We start from the raw sequence: 27,117 nt of genomic DNA, 5'->3' as shown, positions 1-27,117 counted from the left end.
TTTTGGTAGTCGGCCCGTCTCCTTTTCCAAAGCGTTTTTCAAACATCGTGGACTCCGCCTTTAAATCTGGTTGTCAGAAACAAAAGAGTACCGTCCAATCCGAGAGATGAGACTAACGAGAGACGGATGCCATGAACTTCACTACTCTCATTGGTAGTTGCTTTCGAAAGTCGCTCATCATTTGCATAAAATGTATCTTTTCTCAACTTTGTCAAGTGACTGGACACACCTCATCATGTCGCCAATGGTCACTGTCACTCGTGTCACCAGGAGTCGCTAAGCTTCCATTGAAATAAATAAGATTGCGTTGCTCCTCGCTGCTAGTTTGAATGCAGCATAAAGCAGTGGAGTTCATCGACACACAACAACAAAGTCAACAAGGAGTAGCAGAGCAACATGATTTCATTCATTTCGATGAAAGCTTGGTGATTTTCGGCAACATGAGTGAATGTGCGGAGACAGGAAGTGGACGTGTCCAGCGACATGACAAATTTGAGAAAAGTTTAGCTTTATGCAAATGTTGAGCGACTTCGGGAGCAGCTACTAATGAGAGCGAAGCGTCATTACGTCATTCATCTCTCGTCAGTTACTGGAGTGGACTGTACTTACCATAGATATGTATAAAGGCTAGATGTCTTACCGCCGAGTCCCTAACGGCATCACCTGGCGGCCATCTTACCACAGGGCGCTCGCTCACTCGTAGCATTGAGTTTAATGGTGCAGGTACTTTTAAATGACCATAACTTGCTCAATTTTCTACCGATTTTCAAACGGTTTGGTTTTTTACAAACGTTATTAACCTGGCTATAATTCTGGATGCTTTGACATGTTTCATGATTTTTTTATTTATTTTTAGTATAGGTATGCAGTGTCATAGTTACATCTTTGACGTTTATAACAAACCAAACCGTTTTGAAAATCGGTAAAAAATTAAGCAAGTTATGGTCATTTAAAAGTACCTGCATCATTAAAACTCAATGCTACGAGTGAGCGAGCGCCCTGTGGTAAGATGGCCGCCAAAATGCGGACGTTCCACTCAATTGGCCAGCAGCGCGGACGAGACATCTAGCCTTTATACATATCTATGGTACTTACTGTTTATGACAAACAGATATAGAAACACCCCCTAACGACCTCACTGAAAGGGAAGGGGCCACACAGAGCAACAAAGCTGGTGGTGGTGTGCATGCACAGTTGCATATAAGACAAGAACTCAAAAATATAAACACAACAGACAGGAGGTTCACACGCGACGGTATCTTACGATACACAATGAACCAGCACAAGACATCAGACACAATGGCATTAAATAGGGAAAACTAAACTAGGGAACAATAACAGACAGCTGAAGAGAATTAACTAATCATGAGTAAACAAGTAAACAAGAGGGTGGGATCAAGACTGAAGAGAAGAGAGCATGAGGCACGCATACACAACACAGGTCACGTGACTCTCCACACAGACACAAGACAACTATATGGGGATGTCAGGACCCTGTCAAAATGAACTAGACATTAAAACAAAACAAGATTCTGACAGGATCCTGACAAGTCTAAGATTACACGCCATCGATGTAGAATCATAAATATTTTTCCTTTGCATTTAAAAAAAAATTATGTACACAATTTATTTGTACATTTTGTCGAATCGTTAATAAATTCAATATCACATATGACTACTGAATTAACACATGCACATGCCGTATAGTTTACACTGAGAGATGACAAGGTGTCGTTATCAAACACCTGCATTATACATCTCGTCTATAAAAGGACCTCAAAATGCCGTTGTCTTGTAACCAAACAGTCAAACCGCATAAAAACTTTACCAGTTTCAGTCGACAACATTGTGGTTAAACACACACTCTTCAAAGGTGTAATTCTTCACTTAAGACGCCTGCTGTGATGATCTTCACAAAATCATCTGTTCTTGTGCTCCTGTCTATACGTTCATCCTCATAAATCTCTCTCACCACACCGTCAGATAAATCCACAAATTACTAAAACCATCACAGCCAAACCTTACATCTAGCAGAACTTTAAATGCTGCAGATTTGCATTTTGAGCTGTTAACATCTAGCAGGTTGTTTGGAGGTAAACACGTTGTCTTTTGTCTGTTATAATCCTCTTACACCGATGCACAGACCCACTATTCCAGTGTGAGAGATATGAAGAAATGTCATGCGAGACACATTACTCTCTGAACATAAAGCCACAATAACACCTAAATCAATGTCAAAAATCTGCTTATGATGAATACTGTGCCACATATGTGTACCACATATAAATGTGTGTGATAGTTCACCAAAAAATAAAAAAGATTTGCTTGTTGCATTGAATTGGTACCACTAATGTTTAGCTCTTTTCCCTACAATGAGATCAAATAAGGATGTAAATATCTCTAAACTGGGATCTATTGTATGATAAGGACTGTATAGCTAGTGAGGTACATGTGTGTGTACCATATGTTCATGTGGATTGTGAACACACATCTTCATTAATGCCGTACTGAACTCTATCACACTTCCCCATTACAGTCGTCTGATGTTCAGGTTAGAAAAGAAAAGAGACTTTCATTTACATGACAGCTGTTGTCATCTGTTGTGTAGGAGTTGCGACACAAGAGCTAATAATATCTCTCATCCAACGAGAACTTCACAAAGAGAACAACACATCCTGAACAAATATATCAAGAAAATCAGTTTTAAAAAAGTTGCATGTCTGAGATAAAACACTTCTGACAAATTAAAGCCTTGGGTTTGTGTTAACTCACTCACCTCAGTGTCAAAACATAACAGAACTCTGATACTGATCTGATTCATTCACAGACGTATACATCTTTCCAAAAATATCAACTCAAAACATCTTTTAACAGATGTCATTATGCAGACGTGACAAAACAATATCATTTCAGGCACGCCGTGATGATAATTCTACCAGTTTGTTTCAAAAATAACTCAACACAATCAACATGACAGAACATTACTCCTCACACAGAAGAAAGAAAGAGAAATCAATCTGATTGTGACAAGCGTGATGTGTTAAGGTGAATCCATGCATACACTTTTAAAAATAAAGGTACTTCATATTACCATAGGCTAGTGTTGTAGTCAAGAACACCTAAACAGTGACCAAGTCATGACCAAGACCAAGACAGGCCGAGACCGAGACAAGACTTTAAAGGGTCGAGCCAAGACCAAGACCTTTGCAAGTCACTGCATTAAAACACTTATGATAAAATGTGAAATATGCATACGATAAGGCACTTCTTGTCTTATGTGTGCGTGCATGTGTGCGTGTGTGTATGCCATCAGAGAAGTTGATCAAATAATCAAAGGCATTGCAGATATGTGGAAATTTATCTTTGTCTATAAGCAAATAAAAGTGAACAAACACTAAAGAGCTGAAATCAACTTAACCATTTAATCTGAACTGTCTTTCCATGGCTTGCCATCCACTTAACACAATGCAGGGGTTTTTGGTAATAAAATTAGAAAAATTGTCAGTGGGAGGAACTTAAACAATGCTTAAACAATGACAACATCATATGCCAAACCTGAATAAACGGCATAAAATTAATGAGTAAAAAAATGTTCTTAGTATTTTTGTCTTGTTTTCAGTAATAATATCTAAAATTCTTAAATTAAGATGCTTTTTCTTGATGAACAACACTACCCAAGAAAATAAGTCTAGTTTTTAGAGCAAAAATATTAAATTTAAGTGATTTTGTGCATAAAAAAGCAAAAAAATCTGTCAATGGGGTAAGTGAAAAAATCTTGAACATTTTTCTTAAACACTAAATCAAGAAAAATTCAAGAAAAATTAGCTTACCCCTTTGGCAAATTTTTAGCTTGTTTTATGTACAATATCACTTAAATTTTGATATTTTTGCTCTTAAAACTAGACTTATTTTCTTAGGTTGTTTTGTTCATCAAGAAAATTTAAGAATTTTTAGATATTTTTACTGAAAACAGGACAAAAATACTAAGAATTTTTTTCTTGAAAATAATTTTTTGCAGTGTGCCATCAGTTGTGGTCTTGACCGGTCTTGAAATAAAATTCTGAGACCGAGACGAGACCTTTAAAAAGTGGTCTTGAGACCGGTCTTGAGACTGAGACCGGTCTTGAGAACTACAACACTACCATAGGCATTGAAGAACAATTTTTTGCCTCCTTTTTAGTAAATAACCCGCATATATTACCACTCCCATCTGTGCTTTTTTGGAATTGCGCTCTCACGCTAATCACACTAATAAGCTAACAGTATGTGTGATCTTAAATTCAGTCAAGTCACTTTTTTATTTTATTTTTTCAAAATTCTCCTTATTGGTGGTGAGTAAATGTGAGTCTCTGAGTCCTGAAGGACCAAACGATATGAAAACAGATATAATGCTGTCCTACCAGACAAATCACCTGGAAATAATTCACATAAAGGGTGGGTCTACTGCCATTTCATGCTTTCGGACTTATTTAAAATGTTAAAGATTAAGTTTAAAAAACAAACTGTTGGACCAAGTATTTCTGTGCCGAATACTCTTTGCTAGGGTTTGTGCAAGTTTCAGAAAGTTTTTATTCGACTACTGAATCTGTTACGTAACAACTTGTGGGCATTTGTCCTTGTATGCCCTACTGAAAAATCCAGCTAAGACCAGCATAAGCTGGTGAGCTGGTTTTAGATTAAAGGTGCTCTAGGTGGAAAGCACCAGAGTGAGAGCACCGGCCCATCAATGTCGGACCCGCAGATGGTAAGTAAAACTGCATTAAATCTTTTGTTGACAATCAGTGTGTAAGAGCATATAATGTAAACAGCATGAAAGTATAGTTAATCAAAAGTTATCCAGGGATAATGCGATGATGTATTTTGTATTTTGCATCCACGTGACTTTGCTCCACCCGAGGCACATCTCCAGCAGCTTGGTTGTTTTCAAAAAAAAGCGGTATAGCTGATCTTTCGTTTATAAATTTGACAAAACTAAATACTTCTTAGATATAGATATGAAGGATACAACACTACTCTATAGGTACACAAGATTAACATGAGATTAGCAGAAACTGTAACTGTGAAAATCAACCTGACATAACCACAGACAGAACAAGAAAGAAACGCAGCAGTTCTGGTAAGAAACTAACTTGTTATTCATGACAAACAGTGTGATTCTGTATAAATGTTTGATATTTTCTCACTGCTGAAGGTTATTAAGAGTCCTGTGGTCACATTCTCATAGTCACATTGGACCATAAGAGATGAAAGGTTTGACAAAAGACCATTTCATGAAGGATTTGACATGTAGAGATTGAAGCACATATCTGCTGCAGTGAATTATTGTGTCTACAGTGAATTCTGTCACATTAATCCTCAAGTGTACTAATGCAGCTGTGGACATGTACACTACACTAGAACCTGATACACAATCGTACACACATAATGTACACATCTCTCACAACAGATAAAACACATGGTCTACACGGTTTCAGCAGTAACAACATAAACAAACGGCTTTCGTAGACCAAAAGTAACTTCCGGTTAACTTCCGCAAAGACTCAATAACAATACTCCTTCTTTTAAAACAAATTTGTCATCCATTTTCTTTGGGGGGGGGGCGCAAAGAGAACTACTGCTCTTAAACTACTAGAAACATCAAAAACACAGATGTGTATGGATGAGTGTTTACCTGCGGAAGCCTCCTGTAATGTAGACATTTGCTGAAGGATTGACACAGGTGACAGCTTCTTCTATCAGAACCTTCAAAGCGTTGGCCTCAGCTTTTCTCACCGGTCTGCTGATGTCTTCATAGAACAAAAATCCTCAAAAGGAAATCAAACAACAGTCAGTGATTATATTACAGTGTTGTGAGTGACACAAAGGTGTTGTTATTGCAATATTAAATGAATGAATGTTTGTTTATTCGGTTACTAAACATAGAACAAAATATATGTACAGAAAAGTCATTACAGACAGACAAAAATGGTAACCGAACAGGTGTAGGCTGAAGCCGCGGCTTATTGTGCCTACCCTATTTACAAAACAACATCTACCCATCAAAGTTAAACATAAACAAAACCTGCATAAACATATATGTACATACACACATACATACATACATATATACATACATACACACACATATTTATATATATATATATATATATATATATATATATATATATATATATATATATATATATATATATATATACAGATATTCATATACATTGCTTACATTATTTTAATTTATGCACAACAATTATACATAAACAATTTTCTTAAGTATTCATATATTTATCAAAAATTAATATTTTAAATTGTTTTTTTAAATAATGAATGGAATTGCTCCTCTTAAGTTTATCGGTGAGACCATTCCACACTTCTTTATGTTTCTATTGCTATTTGAAAATGCTACCCGCTGTTTTAAGATAATTTAAATATTAAAACTTAAGAACAAAATGGCAACAGTACTGTACCGGTGTCTCTTACTACAGTTTATGGTTTGTATTTGAAGAGCAATAGTTACAACTCCATCTGTTCTCTGATTTTTACTCAGTACGGGTTACCTAATGTCCCTTACAAAACTAAAGCATGCTATCACAGGGTAAAATAATGATACTTTCATACTAACACAATGATGACATATTCATGGTATTTACATGGTACTTAAAGATAATAACAGAGTAATAAAGTATGTCACTTTGGGTAATCCACAGATATTTGGTTCTCACACTTTCAGACAACTTACAAATTTGTATATGGTAATTATTTGTAATAAACATCAACATAGGACTGTCACGGTTATAAAATTTGGCTGATGGTTAATTGCCAATAAATTGTGATGATTGTGACGATTAATTGCCTGTTTTAGGGCTTTGGCGGTTATGACGATTAATTGTCTGTTTTATTGCTTTGACATTTAATTCTCATACATTTTTGTTTGTTTATGAAATCATTTTAAATACACATAACACATAGTTAAAAGTAATTATTTAATGAATATATCTTTCAAAAACTGAAAATTCTTCATAAGAAATAAACAAAATAAAGTGTCTGAAAAAAATGCATAAAAATATATTAAATATTAAAAATGATAAAAAATTAAAATAAACTGACTATACCAGAACAGGCCATAAATAGTAGCCAATCACATTAGTACTGGACCACAGGTCTGAAATGCCTGCAAAAAATACATTTCTTACAGATCTTTAAGAATAGAATTCTTCACTTCCCTAAATTTGGAATTGGTGTGTTGGAAACGTATGTTTTATATGGCAGTTATCAAAGTTTGGCAGCATTTCTTTAACTGTTTTGAATGGCTTTGCAATGTATCGCATTTCACTTTCAGTTAAGGAGCAGTTAAGGAGCGCCATCTGATACATTCTCATTTATACAGGTGCTGCAGCTCCCCCTTGTGTTTTTTAAAGAGATGTGCAATCATTGTGGTGATCTGAAATCATTGTGATTAGGTCAAACATTGCAATAAGAAGATTATTTAATCATTGTGACAGCCCTACATCAACATGAAATATATTTTATAATTATACCACAGGGCTGTTGAATGCTTTATTCTGATTGGTTGAATGTTTCATGGGTGTTAATTATTTTTCAATAACCCCAGACCTAACCTTTCAAATGTCTTGAAAATAGGCACCAGAGCAATATTTTTGGTAACCGTGGTATAAGCAGAATAATTGACTCTGGTATTTTGAATTATTAGAAAATAATGCACAACTATTTGAAAGTCTAGAATCTGAGGATGCAAAAGTTGTCCAAAAGAAGTCCTTAGAACCACAGATTACTAATGATAAATACATGTTTGATATTTTCACGGTAAGAAATGTAAAAAATATATTTATGGAACATGATCTTTACTTAATATGCTAATGATTTTTGGCATTAATTTTTTTTATAATTTTGACCTATACAATGCATTGTTGGCTAATGCTACAAATATACCCATGCAACTTATTAAAAAATACATAAATATATATTTACCCATATGTCATTCCAAACCCAACAGACGTTTTGTCATTGAACACAAAAGGATGTCAGACAGGACCATTACCCCAGTCAGCATTTACTTTATTGTATGGAAATATTTTATGTCTCCTCTCCAGAATGACAGATGGAAATCCTACAGTTTAAAACAACTTAAAGCCAGGGTGAATATTTGATGACTGAATTATAATTTTTAAGTGGACTATACCTTTAAAATCAATGCCTTATTATAGTCAACACATTCATATGTGATAATAACCTCAATCCTGATTGGTTCGGAGAAAGCTCTCTGTTGTGCAACCGGCACTTATTCATCTTATACGCTCATATTCAACAACAAAAAATAACACACATCACACAGCCAGAGAAATTACTACAAACAAACTCTCAGCATGTCTGAAGCCTTTTCAAGCGGCCAATCTGCACAGCCTTGCCTCCACGCTGGAAATCGCCCAGACCCAATCTGTGTAATTGTCTGAAGTCGGTGTGTTGTTTAGAGATCAGCAGGTTGCAAATGAGCGCCTGAAGACGGCGGCTACAGCGGCGGAAAATTACGAGGCCTGGCGACTGAATAATAGAGCAGAAGTGGTTTGGGGACGCAGTGATTAGGTAACAATCTCTACCTCATTAAACTTTCATCTTATAGCAGACTTTCCAAAACAATCAGTAATTAACAAGAGAACTCGCCATCATAAATCCATATTAAGACTTTGGGTGATACAATGCGCTATAGGAACAAGTTAGACAAAGTAATCGCTTTAAAGGTAACCATAACGTAGCCTATCATAATTCATATAAGCGATGACAAGAGGACCACGTTTGGCCTTTCTTCCAGCCTGATTGATGCGCTGTGAATGCATAAACCCAGCAGCCTCCTCAAAGCTCAGCGAGGCTTTTAATATGTGACGTCCATACAGGAGCAGACTTATCGATAAGCAGATTTATATTCCGAGGGGCTTTGTGTACGAGCCCCTAGAGATGACGGCGACGTTGAACAACAGGTAAACAACGAGTCATTTCAGCTTTAGTTTACCAGCCAGAAGCCACGAGTCCCACACACAACCACCCACAACAAACCAACAGCGGCAGAAAAATGACCAGCAAATGATGCTGCGCTATGACAACAACATTCATCACACCTCCCCTATGTTTGTTTACTTCTACAAAAGCTTATATAAATTCAGACATCTAAGGAAAAATGATTGCTTTGTGAAACCATTATTGTGTTCACAGCACAAACAAAAAAAAAACACGGTATTACCATGCTTTATTAAAGTGCAATACCATTTTTTGGAGCATGCGCAATGGTTGCACAATGGTAGTCATTAAGCACCAGTGAATCTTATGTAAATACCATGATTCATGAATATGGTCATAATTTGGTACCATTGTGTTCACATACAGTATCACAATAATGATGACATGTTTTAGCTATACAGGCTCATACCTCTGCCTACATTTATGCCTCCTGGTATATATCGCTGCATCTGTCGAGACACTGGAGATGATTGTTATTTCTCTGTTTTGATGTTGGTCCCTTTCAAAGTTACAAAGCAGACAATACTGAACATTATTGGTGTATATTCTTCAGCTCATGCTTGTGTGACTCTGGCGGATAAACATCTCACTGGGTCTATCTCGCCCCCTCAGATCACCATTTATGTTGAAAATTAAAGGTGCAATTTGTAAGATATTTGTAGTAAAATGTCCAAAAACCACTAGGCCAGTGTTATATATTTTGTCCAGCTGATTACTATCAATATCTGTAATGTTTTCAACTACTTGCAAATCGTGAGAAAATTTCCATTCAAAACATTGACACGGGGCAGTGCAGTCTCCTGTCAATGACGTTAATATCCATGTGACCCTTTGTCACCGCCTTTACTTACGTAAAAACCACATGACAACAGTGGTCGAGTTCGAAAAAATAAAATGGCAGCCAAGGAAGCGACTGGAGCACAAATTTAGTGTAAATAAACGTATATTTTCACTTTTTACACATGTTAATTGCATTTCTAGCGAGAAATTAGTATTGTAGTTTTCAAATATGTGATCAGTTATCACAAAGGCGCTCTCTGTTTATATTTCAAACACGCTGCCTTTGAAGAGCATCCGAAACCTTTCTCTGAGCTGCCTTCATGCCTCCGAAGTTATTTCCTAATGAGGCAGCGAGGCAACAAGTCACTGCCTTGAGTTTTCAGACGCAGCGAGCCAGTGTCGTGGACAAATGCGTAACTATGCGTTAGCGCCTGTCGGGCTACGCGCTTGCTTGTGGACTTATGGATTAAGTTCCTCTTTACCGTCTGCCGCTGGTTGTGTCAGCAAAGAGAGCTCCTGTAAGCGTACGGGCCAACCAAACGACCCAAGAAGAGTTTGGCACAAAACGAGAGAAAGATTGAGGATCAATTTGGTGTTGCATTATCTGGATAGAGAGAGCTTGGCGACAACATTTAACTAGACAGAGATTCTGATCCTGCTTGTGTTTTACGCGATGGGTGAGTTGTTTTGATTCGTAACCCTTCAAAAAACGTATGCTATTATATTGATCACAACATTAGTGTGTAGATTGTAATCAGCGCGTCTTCACATCAAAAGGTATTGTACAGCAATATAAATGGTCATTTTAAGACACTTCACAATAAGATTTGTACTGTCAATACATTATGTGAAAAATCATTGTAGATTGTAAGTTGAAAACTAAATTGTTAACCATCGAATTTGGACTAATACTGTAACATCTTGACTAACAATTTCTGTTTGAACATCACATATAAACTTACATAATGAAATAAACGATGTCATCAAACGCAACATTTATAAGACTTGATTACCTTATCCATCAACGTGATTTCTCGTTCGCGTCTGATTGATGGCCATCAGCGGTTGAGTTAAAGACTACAAATCCCACAATTCCACACTGCTTCAGAGCGTCATTAAACAACGTCATTGTTATTGATTTGATCTGCAGATATACAAATTGCATCTTTAAATTAAACCACAACTTCTAGTCTTGCACCAGTCGTGTGAGGCGCCAGCGCGACCTCACGTAATGCGTCATCACGTCAAAAGGTCACGGTTGACATACATGAAACTACCGCCCCAGTGTTTACAAGTGTGGAGAAAGAGGACCGTTCTGAGTTTGTTGTATGTGGAATGATACTAATACATGTCTTTGTGTTAGTTTATTGTTTAAAATGGTCCGCAAGTTAATATTTGAATTTGAAATGTTCATTTATTTTGACATTTTTATATATGTAATGCGTGACCTTTCGACATGCTAACGCAATTACATGAAGTCACGATAGCGCGTCACATGAATGGTGCAAGACGAGAAGTTGTGGTTTAAAAGTGCTTTTTTTTTCTTGCCAAAAATGACAATCGTTTTGCTAGATAAGACCCCTATGCCTTGTTTGTGATCGTTTAGAGTCCTTTGAAACTGCGTTGAAACTGCCATTTTAAATTGCATTGAAACTGTAAACTGTTGGGATCCAATAAAGTCTATTAAATGAGAAAAATCCTTTTCCTCGTACCAAAGCGTACCAAGGAACGTACCAAAGCTATATGTATTTTCTAGGAGAAATTTCTTCGGGAGAAATATATGCATTCATGTGACCCCTCCGTATTTCAGACGCCCCCTCATCAGCGCTCGGCTGGCGCCAGCACTGGTCATAATTGATTGTGTTCGGCTTTAGGTACATCAAGAACTTACAAAAGGGTGGGTATCTGTACGTTTTAGTCGGCTTTGTTTTATTAAAATTAAACCAGCGTTAAGTCGCTCAGGCATCTCATCAATTAAGAGACAATGCTCCTCTGCCAAATACGGGTTTTACGACAATCCATATTTCCACTATTACGCACTAGACTAAGTGGTGCTGTTACCCACCTTATAAAACAATGAAGCATCCACGGATATAAAAGCGGTAAATACTCTGTTGCTGTGTCCGAAACCCCTCTCTTGTTCACTCATTAACTATTTCCAATATAGAAAATGACAATTCAGTCCACTATTTAGGGAAAGAGGTAACAAAATGTATTTTTTTACTGTTCACTGTCAGTTTCCTCCAGCTGATTCAAGTTATGCATTCATCTCCCGTTGTATCATGGGAAATAGTGAGTGAGCAAATGTACCTTCAAAGTCAGACTGCATTGTGGGTAACAAGTAGTGAATGAATGAAGGGAATGAAGTTGTTCATTCAGGTTTCGGACACCACTACAAAATGGCAGACGCCAAATATAGTGCATTATATTGGGGAAAGGGAGCCGTTTCAGACACAGCATGTGTATGTTTGGATCATCGTTCTAAATCTGATCCTTAACAAAAATTGAATTTTCTCAGCTTTGTTCAAAATATGGTATTTTTTAAGAAACCCACACATGTTTGAGAGGTGATAAAAAATAACAAATAAAGACAGCATGAAACAGGTTTTTTGTTTAAAAGCTGAGGGTCTGTTTTATTATTTCATATATACGGTATTGTATGTTTATATATTTAACCCTTATGTGTTATTGGGGCCTTTTTTTAGTCTTATGGTGCCACGTGGTGATCAACAGTAAAAATTGCACATTTTACCTCTTTGCAAAAGCAAAAACAATCAAGAATGCATAATAATAAGGTGTCATGGCTCTGCAATCAAAATATGTGGTTATAATGGAAGTCAATGGGGCAAAAACAGCAATGAACCATAAATATAAAAAAATATGCTGCACAAAAGCTAAAAATGAATCAAAGCCAATGTTTTAATTTATCTTTGACATGCCCAAGACTGTGAAAAAGGTGAAAAAAATCATTTTTGAGTTTTTTCTCCTCCCAAATCAGTGACATCACTTGTAAACTTGGCAATTAAAGAGTTAAAATCATGGAATTTTTATAAAGATTTGAGATTGTTTAACAAATTTATGCTAAAGCCTTTTAATTCAGTGGCCTTTTTGTCCACTAACAACACAAAAGGGTAGTGAATATGAGCAATCCACAAGGGTTAAAGAAAATTTTTATGCTAGGGCTGGCTGGAAAATTTTAAAAAAAATGTTGGCAGGGAAAGTTTTAGGTTTTAATTTGTGTATGTGTCTGTTTTGTTACTTTTAAAAATCCTGCATCGAAAAAAAACCTTACACCTCTAGTGAAGAAAAATGAAGAAATATGTACCTGGAGCAACGTATCTATGCAGAGGTATGTATGGCGAGTGAGTTCCCTTTCAGTCGGTCACTACGACGTCACGTCGTGACCGACGAATTGGGAACCGCTTCGCGGGTGACCTATCTACTTCGAGAACTATAAGAAACGCCAATGAACTTGGCATGCAGGTATTTGCATAATGCCGGCGCCGCCCCGCCAGGTGCGTATATAAGCCGCAGGTGCACAATACCAAATTAGCTTTTTGCTTCGAAGCCGGCAGACATCTGCTCTCGAGAAGCGTATACTGATCTTCGTAGATCCCTGTTCTTGGAGGAAAAAGATCTCAGCTTGCTGAAGTTGGTTGGGCAAAGACACCTCAGCGGAGGCTCGCAGTGTTTTCTCCACCCTTTCTCTCTCTCTCTCTCTCTCTGTCTCTTTTAGGACTTGAGTTGAGTGAGTGCGTTTGCCTCTCCCTGTGTGTTTCACCAGCTCGCACAAAAAGAGTGATTTCCCTAAAAGAGCAGCACGTTTGAGCTTTGTGTCTTTTTAAAGACAGTCACTCATTCGTGTCACGGTCGGGTGCGTCTTTTTAAAGATGGCATTCCGCCCGTGTTCCGTTTCTGGATGCGGTGTGTTCATCGCTCCCCGGGATGGCCACGAGCGCTGTGTTTCGTGTCTGGGGCTCCAGCACGCAGAGGCAGCGTTGCGTGATAGTTCATGCTCCACTTGTGAGGGCATGACTATGGCGGATTTGCGGAGACGGGTGTCGTTTCTCCGGGAACGGCACCCGCCTTCCAAGTCTGGTGCTGCTAAGGGCGCAGCTACCAAACTTGCGAAGGATGACCTCCGTATAACGGTGCTGGGTCGGTCTGCTGGTTCGTCCAGCAGCTCCCAGCGCCCTGATCCGTTGCCAGCGGAGGTCCCGATGGAGACGAGCGGCCCGTGTTCTACGGTGTCCTCGCGCTCTGTCGAGCCTCCACCGGACGCGATGTCCACCGTAACGTCGGAGGGGGGGTTGTCAGCCTCGGACGTCGATCCAGATCCGCTCTCGCCTTCGGGTCGGGTTGCGGGTCCTGCGTTCGACCCCGAGATGGCAGCCATGCTCGCTCGGGCGGCGGCGGCGGTCGGCTTGGAGTGGACTGAACCTCCCCCACCTGAACCGTCCCGCCTCGATGATTGGTACTTCGGGGGTGCCAGGGCTTCTCAGTCCTCGCCCCCGGTGCCCTTCTTCCCCGAGGTGCATGAAGAGCTGACGCGGTCGTGGAAAACCCCGTTTTCCGCCCGGAACCGGCCGTTTCAGCCTTCACCCCTCACCTCTCTCGAGGGTGGAGATGCCAGGGGGTATACTGGTATCCCGTCAGTGGAGCGGCCGGTCGCGATGCAGTTGTGTCCGGCCGGTGTCGCTTCCTCCTGGCGGGACCAGCCTACTCTCCCCTCACGGGCTTGTAAGCAGTCTTCGGCGCTGACCGGTGCTGCTTACAAAGCTTGTGGGGAGGCAGCTTCAGCCCTGCATGCCATGGCATTGCTGCAGGTTCATCAGGCTAAGGCTCTGAGGGACCTGCACGCGGGAGGTCACGACTCGGCGGAGTTCTCTGAACTGCGTGCGGCCACTGATCTGGCGCTTCGTGCGACCAAGGTCACCGCACGCGCCGTCGGGCGTGCGATGTCTACCCTGGTAGTCCAGGAACGCCATCTCTGGCTGTGTCTGGCGGACATGAAGGATGCTGATAAAACCCGGCTCCTGAATGCTCCGGTTTCCCAGACCGGCCTGTTCGGCGAGACGGTCGAGGAGTTTGCCCAGCAATTCTCCGCGGCCAAGAAGCAGACTGAGGCCATAGCTCAGATCATGCCGCGTCGGAAGCGTCCTGCGCCTGCCCCGTCCACGTCGGCGCCTCAGCCTGCTCCTCGCCGAGGGCGTCCTGCGGCGGCCGCCTCCGTTCCTCCCCGGGGCTCTTCTAAGAAGCGAGGAACCGGTCGCCAGCAGCCCGCCCCGCCCGCTCAGCCCGCTCCGAAGGGTGGAAAGAGGAGATCGAAGCGGCCCTGAGACGGGCGACCTAGAGATGGAGGGGATCGCTCTTCGGGAGATGGTGAAGGCACCACTCCCCCCACCGGAGGAGGGCCGGTTGGGGAATCTTTTGTTTCATTTTTCTGTTCCGCCGACTTTTCAGTCGGCACCCACAATTCCACAAAAAGAGCGAATTCCACTTCCATCTCTAGGTCTTCAGATGAGCGCCGGAGACACGAGCGGGCTCATAACCCCCCCTCGCTCTCCGACTCATCAGAGGAGTTCGAGAGAAACGCACGGGCTCATAACCCCATCGCGCTCTCTGACTTCTCAGGGGAGAGAAGACCATCACGGGCTCATAACCCATCGTCTTCCTCCCCCTTCGCCAGAGGGTGCATCGAGTGGCGTGAGGTGTCTTCAGCAGAGCCTCCCTTTCTCACCCACCCAGCAGCGGACTCAGGTGAGTGTTATCATGCACAACACTACTGTCGGTGCGGCCAATACGCACACACCGGCGATCACCTCCGTTGCGCCCGCCGCGGGTACACCGATCGTGCCTTTAGTTCCTCTCGCACGGTGTCTGGGGGCGTGGGAACAGCTTCCCAGCCCGTCGCGTTGGCTTTTACGCACGATTCGTCTCGGCTACGCGATCCAATTTGCCCGGCGTCCCCCCAAATTTTCTGGCGTTCGTTTCACTACGGTGAGAGCTGCCGATGCGCACGTCCTCCGTGCGGAGATCGCTGTCTTATTGGCGAAAGACGCGATCCAGCCGGTCCCTCCAGCCGAGATGAGGTCGGGGTTTTACAGCCCTTACTTTATTGTACCCAAGAAAAGCGGCGGCTTGCGACCGATCCTGGACCTGCGTTCGCTGAACCGTTCACTTCACAGAATGCCGTTCAAAATGCTGACGCCCAAACGCATATTTCCATGCATTCGTCCAAACGATTGGTTCGCATCTATCGACCTGAAGGACGCGTACTTTCATGTATCGATTCTCCCCCGGCACAGGCCGTTTCTCCGCTTTGCGTTCGAGGGGCGAGCATATCAGTACAAAGTCCTCCCATTCGGGCTCTCTCTGTCGCCCCGTGTATTCACCAAAGTAGTGGAGGGGGCTTTAAAACCCCTGAGAGAGAGAGGTGTGCGCATTCTCGCGTATCTGGACGATTGGCTAATAATAGCTCAAACACGTCAGACGCTGTGCGATCACAGAGATTTAACTTTAAAACACCTCGCTCGTTTGGGTCTTCGGGTCAACTGGGAAAAGAGCAAGCTTTGCCCCGTGCAGAGAATCTCTTTTCTCGGTATGGAACTGGACTCGATCGATTTGACAGCTCGTCTAACAGAAGCGCGTGTACAGTCGATTCTGACTTGCCTGAATTCATTCAAGAGCAAGAGCGCAGTCCCGCTGAAACAATTTCAGAAGCTTTTGGGGCATATGGCAGCAGCCGCAGCTGTAACTCCGCTCGGACTGCTCCATATGCGACCGCTTCAGCATTGGCTTCACGATCGAGTCCCGAGGAGAGCGTGGCTGCGCGGCATTCACCGTGTTATCATTACACCTGCGTGTCGTCGCACTTTCACTCCGTGGTCAGACCGTGCGTTTCTCCGAGCCGGTGTGCCTCTGAGACAGGTCTCCAGGCATGCAATAGTATGCACAGATGCTTCGGACACGGGGTGGGGGGCCACGTACGATGGGCTTGCGGTTCGGGGGTCTGGACGGCACCCCAGCTGCATTGGCACATAAATTGCCGAGAAATGTGGGCTGTATATCTTGCGCTCGTCCGTTTCAGCAACGAGTTACAGGGCAAAGATGTATTAGTTCGCACAGACAACACTGCGACCGTGGCGTACATCAATCATCAAGGCGGTTTACGCTCGCGTCACCTGTCGCATCTCGCCCGTCATCTCCTCACTTGGAGTCAGAAGAATTTGAGGTCTCTTCGTGCCATTTACATCCCGGGCACGCTCAATGTAGAGGCGGATGCGCTCTCTCGGGCTGCGCGTCCCGGCGAATGGCGACTCCACCCCATTGCGGTTCAGCAGATTTGGAGACGTTTCGGCAAAGCGCAGATAGATCTGTTTGCTTCCCCAGAGACGACCCATTGTCGCCTGTTCTATTCACTAGCCGACGACTCGCTCGGCGTGGATGCATTGGCACACAACTGGCCGCGAAACATGCGCAAATACGCGTTCCCTCCGGTGAGCCTCATTGCGCAAACCCTATGCAAAATCCGGGAGGACGAGGAGAGCGTGCTGTTGGTGGCACCGTATTGGACAACCAGGAGTTGGTTTCCAGAACTCTCTCTCCTCGCGACAGCCCCTCCTTGGAAGATTCCCCTGAGGAAGGACCTTCTTTCTCAACAAGAGGGCACATTATGGCACCCGCGCCCCGACCTGTGGAACCTCCATGTGTGGTCTCTGGACGGGGCACGGAGGATTTGAGTGATTTACCGCAAGAGGTATCTAACACTATTGCTGCAGCGCGAGCGCCGTCTACGAGACAGGCTTACGCGCTTAAATGGAACCTGTTTGTCGACTGGTGTTCTTCCCAAAGTGAAAACCCCCGAGAATGCCCGATTAGTGTTGTGCTTTTATATCTCCAGCGCCGTTTGGAGAATAGGCTGTCACCATCCACTATTAAGGTCGATATAGCTGCGATATCAGCTCACCATTCACCCGTAAACGGTAGGACAGTGGGTCAGCACGACCTGGTCATTAGATTTCTCAGAGGCACTCGAAGACTGAATCCTTCGCGTCCTCCCTCTATTCCTCCTTGGGACCTGTCCTTGGTGCTGAAATCACTCCAGGAAGCCCCATTTGAGCCTCTGCATAGTGTGAGTGTTAAATTTCTTACTATGAAAACATTAACTCTCCTTGCTTTGGCTTCTGTTAAGAGGATAGGGGATATTCATGCATTTTCGGTCGACGAATCGTGCCTTCAGTTCGGGCCGGCTGCATCCAGCGTAACACTGAGACCCCGGCCCGGCTTTGTGCCCAAAGTTCCCACCACTCCTTTCAGAGATCAAGTGGTGAACCTCCAAGCGCTGCCTTTGGAGGAGGCAGACCCAGCCACGGCTTTGTTATGCCCTGTTCGTGCACTACGTGTGTATATAGACAGGACGCAAAGCTTTAGGACCTCAGATCAGCTCTTTGTTTGTTACGGTGGTCAGCAGAAAGGAAAAGCTGTCACCAAGCAGAGGATGTCCCATTGGATTGTGGATACTATAGCCCTTGCATATCAAAAGCAGAATGTGCCTTGTCCGTTTAATTTACGTGCCCACTCTACACGCAGTGTGGCATCATCTTGGGCACTGGCTCGCGGTTCCTCGCTAACAGATATTTGTAGAGCTGCAGGCTGGGCGACACCTAATACGTTCACAAGATTCTATAGTGTTCGTGTCGAACCGGTTTCCACTCGGGTTCTTTCTACTAACTAGTTAAGAATGCCGAGGGTCGGCTCGTGTGTCGGCTTGGAGCCTCTATTTTGGTGCTGCACATCTGCACCAATATGGAAGGCCATCGGGGCAAAAACGTCTAAAAAACTGTTTTTGCCTCTCCTCCACCGCCCTGATAGCTGGTGTTGCGGAGCATCCGCTGTCAACCTATCACTGATGTATTCTCTGTAAACCTGTGTAGGCTAGGCGTCCACATTTGTCCCCTACGTGGGGTTCATTTGTGTGTATACTCCGTGGGGTACTAATCCTCCACGTTTTCCTTAGCAGAGCCTGCTCTGCATCTCTCTGCATACTATGTTTTGTTCAGAGACTTTTTATGAGCAACCTATCGGTTGTTTCATATTTTGATGTCATCCATTCAACCTTCTTAGGGGATGGCTTCCGCAGTGTTCTAGCTCCGCTCAGTTTAGACGCTTCCCCAGTTCGCTGCTTCACTATCGTGGGTTGAGGAACAGGTAGTGACCGGCCTTCTGCATTTCGCCTTAGGTTCCGCCCCTTACGTGGAGGGCGGAGGGCTTTTACAGACACTGGAAGGGTTCAGCTGCAGTGGCGTTTTGGTAGGGATTCCCAATTCGTCGGTCACGACGTGACGTCGTAGTGACCGACTGAAAGGGAACGTCTCGGTTACGTATGTAACCCTCGTTCCCTGAAGGAAGGGAACGGAGACGTCACGTCCCGTCGCCACAATTTGCTGTTCCATTGCTGTTTTCAGGCCGGGCACTGCTGCTCGGCTTCTCAGCAATAATATAGCTAATTTGGTATTGTGCACCTGCGGCTTATATACGCACCTGGCGGGGCGGCGCCGGCATTATGCAAATACCTGCATGCCAAGTTCATTGGCGTTTCTTATAGTTCTCGAAGTAGATAGGTCACCCGCGAAGCGGTTCCCAATTCGTCGGTCACGACGTGACGTCTCCGTTCCCTTCCTTCAGGGAACGAGGGTTACATACGTAACCGAGACGTTTTTATACATACTATGATAATACCATTTTGTATCTGAATGTGATCTAAATTGTTTTTTTGAGTTACCTGCAGTTTGCATTCGGTTCAGTCGAACATTGGGTTCAGTCAAAACCTGTTCAAATGTCCTCAGACCCCTGCAGTACCAGTTCTCTGCTGTTTTGATTCCAACCCCAAAGACGCCGTTAAACATCTGCCCTCCAAATATTGACAGACACACGAAAACACACACAAAGTAGAAAATTAACATTAACTGCTCAACAGGTTTTACAGAAGACAAAGATTTACTTTCTTAACCTTCAGGGTTTGATATCGCTCATCATTCAGGATCTCTTCGACTTTAGAGCAACTTCCACATTCAAAGATCTCCTGTATAATGAAAAACACAAGAAAGTTTGTTATAAATCATACACAGACATATTCATTCAGCTCGACTCTATGATTAAATACAGTTAATGAATATAATGGCAGCATTCTGCTTTTTTACACCTCAGTAAGTTTAATGAAACTCTCGCTCTGTGGTGAAGATGTTGTGTTTTGTTGCCTTATGCCCCCTGTGCATTCAAGCACAACCTGTTTATTGTGCATGTCTTTATTTGGGAAAATAACGAACAACATGAATATGATTTTTTTTACGACGTGTTTGCCTTCACTATTTTAAATGGCCTTGTGTTATCATTTAATTCTAAAAGTAAAGTACAAATATTCATTAAATTAATATGGGGTCATAAAACTCTCCCTCTTCCATAAACTCTATCAGGTTTAAAAATGATCTTATTTTCTTCCTTGTTCCTGGCAAACAAAATTCCCAACGGATCTTCAAGATGTGTAATTACATTTTGTGGGCCACTCCACGGTACTCAATAACTGAGACAACATTTTTTTACATTTTAGGGCAATATGTAAATTCATGAGTAGATATTTATGAAAATATATCCCCATTAGATGATGCAAATCTGTTGAAATAGTGTTTCTATGCAGATTTTTCATTTATTTTGTTGAAAGTTCCTGATGAGCGCAGAAATACCAAACACACACATGACATTTTCATATTTTACCTAAATGGTTTTAAAAAACATTTAAATTTACAAAAATGTATTATTTTATGTTGCTGAACTGTTCTTTTCTGTCCTGTCTGATGTAGACTTATAAAATGGTAAAGTCTAAAAGAGAAACTGTTTAGTAAGGGAGCTCTGTGTTAGATTAGATTTTTAATGTATTTGTCACTAATTAATCACTTTTTAAAGGGATACCCTACTGAATAACCCAGGTAAGGCCAGCATAAGCTGGTGAACTGGTTTTAGCTGGTCTCCCAGCTTGGTTTTAGCTGGTGTAGCAAGCTGGTCTAGCTGTGTTTTGACTTTGCCTGGCTGGGAGGACCAGCTTAGACCAGCTACTGCCACCTTAAACCAGCTAAAACCAGTTACCAGCTTATGCTGGTCTTTGCTGGATTTTTCAGTAGGGTAGTTTACCCAAAAATGAAAATTTTAACATCATTTACTTAACCTTAAGTTGTTTCAAACCTGTTTAAATTAAGATATTTTGATAAAAGTCACAGTAAAATTTTAATGAAAAACTGTAATTTTTTGGAATATTGTGGTATTATGTGCGCTAATAATCTTAAATCAAAAAAAAATTTCCAGAAAACTTCTTGCATAAAATAGATGCAAGCACTTTCAATGACCTGTATCTTTGTATGTATATTTTCATAAACTTCACAGGACCTTGATATTTTTCCCTCAGATTTACAAACTTTCAAGGATTTCAAGGACACGTGGAAACCCTGAGAACTGTATTTTTTGTGTAATCTGTCCCCAAAATTCTTAATTGTTTATCTTTTTTAAAAAAAACATAGTTTGATATTGCATAATGTTATTTGTAACCAGACGTCTGCTATCAAACAGAATCAGGCACACATCAACATCTTTTTATGCTTTCAATCAAGCTAAACCTTTGTGTTTCATCTACATTTGACAACCACAAAGCCCACATTCACACAGAAGCAGTAACACATGAACACATAGTTAAGTTATTATTAATAAAAATGACAACAGCAGTCTATAACTAAACTGACACCTCTGTATTTTCAGTAAACCTGTGCGGTAAGAATGGAAACTTCTGTCACTTTCACACACATCTGATGTTTGTGTTTGCCGTTCTTACATACATGTGTGTCATGTTTGGGGTCCAGTCAGTATCTGTAAACTTGCTTTGTTCAAGAAAAAAGCTAAAGCATTCAAAACATGAATACAAACCCTGAATGGACTCTTGATCAAGTGCATTAAAATATCTCTTTGTATTACACAAAGTCCCTTTAGGGAAGTTGCACCACTAGGCGGCCTCCGGCGCGGGCAGTTATTTCTTTCACGCAAAACTAAAGTCTATCTACTTGAATGGGAAAGACAGATGCTCTAAAATCACAATTAAACAACATATTTTTGACCAATATTTATTTATTTTTTGCCAGAGAGGGTATATTCAGCATTGCATTGTCCCATTCATTGTATCAGGAGTGCTCAATCTTGTTAAATCCAATATCTTTGGTATTACTCACAGTTACTATGGTTACAGGAGTTATTCAAGGTTGACAAAAGTCAAACCTAACAGTAAATGTAGGTTGACTATGTGAACGTAAAGTGTCTGAAATACATTTCGTCTTCAATAGTACAGTATATGACAGAAACTCGATACAAAAATCAAAAGAAAGTAATATATTTTATTTGCATGTAGTGAATTATTGCCCCACACACGCAGACACAAATTCTCATTACCATCCAGACGTTATTTTGCCGTTGTGAAAGATTACTTATATTATTCTCATTATTTCATACTATAATAATGAGATTTGGGAGTTGAAAAATATAAATGCTCCTAAAATCAGTCTTTCTTTCTAGTCATATTCTTGGCAGTCTGAAAAAGATTCACACACACATGCAGTTTTATCTCCTAATTAATGTTTTTCTTAAATGTTTTGGTTTGATAAATGTATGTGTAAATAATTGTTTAGGGCTTACAGCATCAATTTGAAGATGTATTAATTAATAACCAGTGCCGCAGAGCCGGACAGCTGACTGCTAGAATGTTCTGTCTGGTGTGTGAGGAAGTGAAAGAAATGGGACAGGCTGACAGGGGTCTCAGTCTCCCCCCTCAGGCTCATACTGCACCTCTATGATGGCTTTGCTGTGTTCTCCCAGGCAGGGCAGATGTTCCATGTCCCCCGGGCGTCGCAGGGTGGCCGGGAGACTCTTCAGAACTGAAGCAGCCCTGCGGAATGCCAGACACGGACCCTGATTCCCACTGAACTCAAAGTTTTCAGCCAGGACCTCCAGCACGTCCTGCAGCACAAAGATGGCAGATGTCAGGAGGAGACAGCACAGGATGACATGTGAGACAAAACAGATAAAAAAATAAAGAAAAAGGTCAAATAAAAGACAGAAGGAGTGGAAAAAACAGATCTGTTTACACTCAGTCAGGTGTGCGCTCACATTCCGTGCCCACTGACCCATGGCGGCGGGCCGTCAGCAGTCAAAAACACACTGGCACATGCAGCCCGCCTCGCTCTGAATCGGGCAACTTTTGGATGACCTCAAAGTGACATGAGAGTCTGTGACCGGTGGAGAGGAACCTGTCATTTCTCAAGCATTACTCTAAAGGTCTGCCGATGAGATGCATGCAACACGTATGTTCTTGCTCTTCAACACAATACATAAAGAAAAATGGCAAAAGCTATATGAGAAAAAACGAGGATCTACTTCTACCTTTACCCAGCAACCTTGATACCAATCAGGATTTACACACAATACTCTTTTCAGAAAACAGGTTAATGAGTGCAGTCGCCTGGGATAAAGTCTATAGGTAGACTATGAAATATACAATTAAATATATAGAGGTTTATTGTCCTGCTGTGCTGTGAGGATGAGGTAAATAGTCCTGATGTGTTTGAGGATGAGTTATATAGTCCTGCTGTGTGTCACGATTCACAATGGGCTCTATTTTACACCCGGCACAATGCGGTGCAATGCAGCGCAATGCGTGACGCAAGTGTCTTTTGCTAGTTTCCACCCTGCGCAATTATCATTTTCACATTTAGCACCACGTTGTTTAAATAGCAAATGCATTTGCGCCCCCTTTTGCGCCCATGGGCGTTCTGGTCTGAAAACGAGGTGTGTTCAGGCGCATTGTTGGCGCGTTGCTATTTTGAGGCAACTAAACTATGTTTTTTTTTTTTGTGCATTAGTAATATGCGCCTATAAACGTATAAACGGGACGACAATGCGGGTTTGCTTATCACATACATGAATGCGCAGCAGCACAAAAACACTTTTAAATACGAAAGATTAAAGGATTGAATGTAAAATATTATTATTGAGTGTCTTGGACATAAATGAGCACTAATAATGAGACGTTAAAAGGCACAAAGAGCTGCTGCACCTGCAGCCTATTAAGTAAATAAATGCTTTGCTTTAAACAAATGCTGTTTTTTTTTTAAATGCTACCTCATGGATTTATTGAATATGATGACTCTGTACCTGTGGATATTGTGTGATGAGAAACATTTTTAAGTAATGCTTAAAAAAAACAGACGCTGTCCAAGTTCTGAAACGTGCGGAGAGCCGTTTGTAAATTCTTTATCTCCTGTTTGTTACAAATAAAGTATTTTTAGAGTACAAACCTTTTCTGACATACTTGTAAATAATTGTTTGATGATATTGGATAGCCATACATTTAAAGCAATTAAAAGCCTGCTTTTTTACTTCCATGACTAAAAGAAAACAGGTTTTAAAGGTTTTAATAAAAAATAACAATTTCAATACAGGTGGAAAACAACACAATTATTTAAGATTAATCTTAAACTGGGAATCTTCTTCCTCCGCTTAGTTTTTCAGTTTACAAAGTCCGCTTTCTAAATAGGGATTAGACATTTGCCAGTGCAACTGGCTTTTAAAGGGGATGAGAGCTGAGACTCTCATTGGTTTATTGCACGTTGCGCCCAAAATACTTAGCCTGGCTCCGCCCTCCTACGTGCTTCCGCTTAATTTTCATTTCGCTTCAGCAGTACGTCTGGGATGGCTCCAGGGGCGGATCTACCGGGGTGGCACGGGGTGGCAGTTGCCACCCTAAATAAAAGCATTGCCACCCCATATGCCACCCCAGCGCGGGTATCCTAATATATATAATTTATACCCGAGTAGGCTCTTTTAACCAGAAAGGCAATGTAGTTTTTCTCTGCGTGTGTTTAGGGGTGGGAGACACATATCTGACGATGATTGGTGTGTGTGTCTTAGACGGGGTGGGACAACCACATAGCTGATGGTGATTGGCTTAATTTCCATCGTTAGCCAACCAGAGGCAGCAGAGTTCATACACAAGCATGCAGTCAGTCCGAGCAGAAAGTCTTTTACATTGTAAAAAAAAGTCCGCGCAGATTTGCCAACTGGGTGACTTTGTCGCTAGATTAAGAAACTTTTTAGACCCCTTTAGCGACTTTATTAAAAAAGCGACTAGGACAAATCTAGCGATCTTTTCTGGCGTGGTTGGAGACGTTTGGAAACTGCGGTGAAAGGATGCATCGCCCCATCCAAGGCACTCACATGCAGCCCGGTTCTCGCGCTGCAGTCCATCCCTTCCGAGTCGCACAAACCCGCAACAACAGAGCGATGACAAGTACAACGATCTCAAAACAAAGGTAGCGGACGCAAGCACAAAGTATAAAAAGCACAAACGTTACTTTTCCATCGTTGAGGTTAAAGGCAAGAATGTTTATGAACGTGCAACTTATGCCCATGAAGAAAGAGTCTCTTCACGTCTGTAGCGAGGAATTCTGATCTAATAAACCACCTCACATCATCACATGCTGCCAAAACAAATTCTCTTTAGTGATTAAGTTGAGCATCACATCAGCAAATCAGAGTACTAAATACGGTCATATTTATAGATCAATGTTGCATCAGGATAAAAATACAAAAATTAAACTGATGTTAAATATTGCACGAGGTAGTTGCTTGGTAGTTAAAACAACTGAACTGCAGGTTTATGTAAGCAGTAAATATCTTTTAAGCAGTTCTTTCTAGACCGTCATGTCTTGTTAGCTACTGCAGCAATCAAAATATTCCATACGTGCATATGAAATCGCTCGTTATGATATAGTCTGATGTTTTTATTTGTCTTTGTTAAGGAGACAAAACTATTCAGTGTTGTGTATGTTTAGAAAGCTTGAAAGACAACTTAATGCGGCATTTTCCAGGATATTATGAAAAGAAAGGCTGATATCCATTCTTTTTACCAAAAATAATAGAAAAATCAAATACTATGGGAGTGGAAGGTACAAATAAAACAGAAAAATATGTTGTGGAAGGGAGAGGAGTAGATGAAGTCATGAAGGAAAGAAACATATGGATGGCAAAGAGCTAAAAAGAAGTGAAAAGACAGAAATCCATCATGAAGTGAGTGAAAGGATTAAAGAAGAGGGTTATGAGAGAAAGAGATGTTTGCCTTTCAAATATGTTTTACATGAATATAAACTAGGCAATCCTATTTTATTTATATAACTGTCTTTATACCATTATGTTCAACCAGTCAGTGTTTTTAGATATTGATAAGCTGTATGTATATGCTACAGAGATGCTTAAGGTAGCTGCTTGGGTACTTACTTATAGGAACATTTGTTGTTGCGTTTATTAATGTTATAAAAATTTGAGGTCCAGTGTTCACCGAAAATAGTATATACAGTATATAATTTCTTGAATCCACGACAACCATGCAAGGACGCTTACTTCATTGCCACCCCTTGTAGTTCTCATGCCACCCCCTTGCCACCCCATAAATAATTTTCTAGATCCGCCCCTGGATGGCTCTATAGAGTTTCGTTTTCTCCTGCAAAAATCTGCAGGACCAATCAGCGAACAGATGGGGGTGGCTAAGAACGATGACGTTGAGGTCGTGCGTCAGTTTGAGTTGTAGTTCAGTAATGGCAGCAGACGTGAGAAAAGCTATTCGGTCCGTTGTTGCAAAACTGCCGAATGTACAGAAGTTAAAGCCGGAGCAAGAACCAGGTTTGCTAAGTTTTGTTTGTCTGATTATTCTGACTCGTTGTTTCCGTCCGGTTTCGGTGCATGATATACGTCACGACCACACGTAAGCGATTAGCTATGGCAGATCCTGAGGGACTCTGGGCAGATCCAATAGTTTTAAACTTCAACAATGGACCCTCCTTAACGGAAGTAACGCTTTGCAATGGAGCGTGGCCAGACTCTCTGTACAAATGAAATGAATGTACGAGAGTCTGGTTGGACCAGGCTACAAAATACTCCCATTACTCATTAAAAAAAGGACCAACCCTTTTCGACCATGCGCTTGGGACACAAACCATTTTTCCCGTCGTTAAATTAGCAAAAGTGGATTCGGACACGCCCATTTGGACACTGAGCTGTGCGCTTTAGACAATGCGCTTAGATCATTAAAATAGGGCCCAATGTGTTTGTTTTCCTGGTGTGTCAATGGAAACTCTGAAAATCTCACTTCTGAGGGAATACTGACAGAATTCCATTTACCACAGCTGCTGTAATAAAGACCTTCACATTCTGAGATATTCACAACTA

At 41.6% G+C, this 27,117-nt stretch overlaps 1 protein-coding gene across 1 annotated transcript in view; it reads right to left on the bottom strand.

Annotated features, from left to right (window-relative positions):
• The window catches only part of dntt (deoxynucleotidyltransferase, terminal), a 141,496-nt gene that overhangs the window by 84,246 nt on the left and 30,133 nt on the right, over positions 1–27,117 (bottom strand). The window contains exons 4-7 of the mRNA XM_065296264.1: positions 22,684–22,854; positions 19,817–19,888; positions 19,589–19,712; positions 5,672–5,804 (exon numbers count right to left, since the gene is read on the bottom strand). Of these exons, the coding sequence (XP_065152336.1) occupies positions 5,672–5,804; positions 19,589–19,712; positions 19,817–19,888; positions 22,684–22,854 (500 nt within the window). The remainder of the gene's footprint in view (positions 1–5,671; positions 5,805–19,588; positions 19,713–19,816; positions 19,889–22,683; positions 22,855–27,117) is intronic.

Source organism: Paramisgurnus dabryanus, chromosome 20 (genome assembly GCF_030506205.2).
Source record: "Paramisgurnus dabryanus chromosome 20, PD_genome_1.1, whole genome shotgun sequence".
Classification (NCBI taxonomy): Eukaryota; Metazoa; Chordata; class Actinopteri; order Cypriniformes; family Cobitidae; genus Paramisgurnus; species Paramisgurnus dabryanus.
Note: the sequence above shows the minus strand (reverse complement) of the source record. Positions and strands in the feature narration are given on the sequence as shown.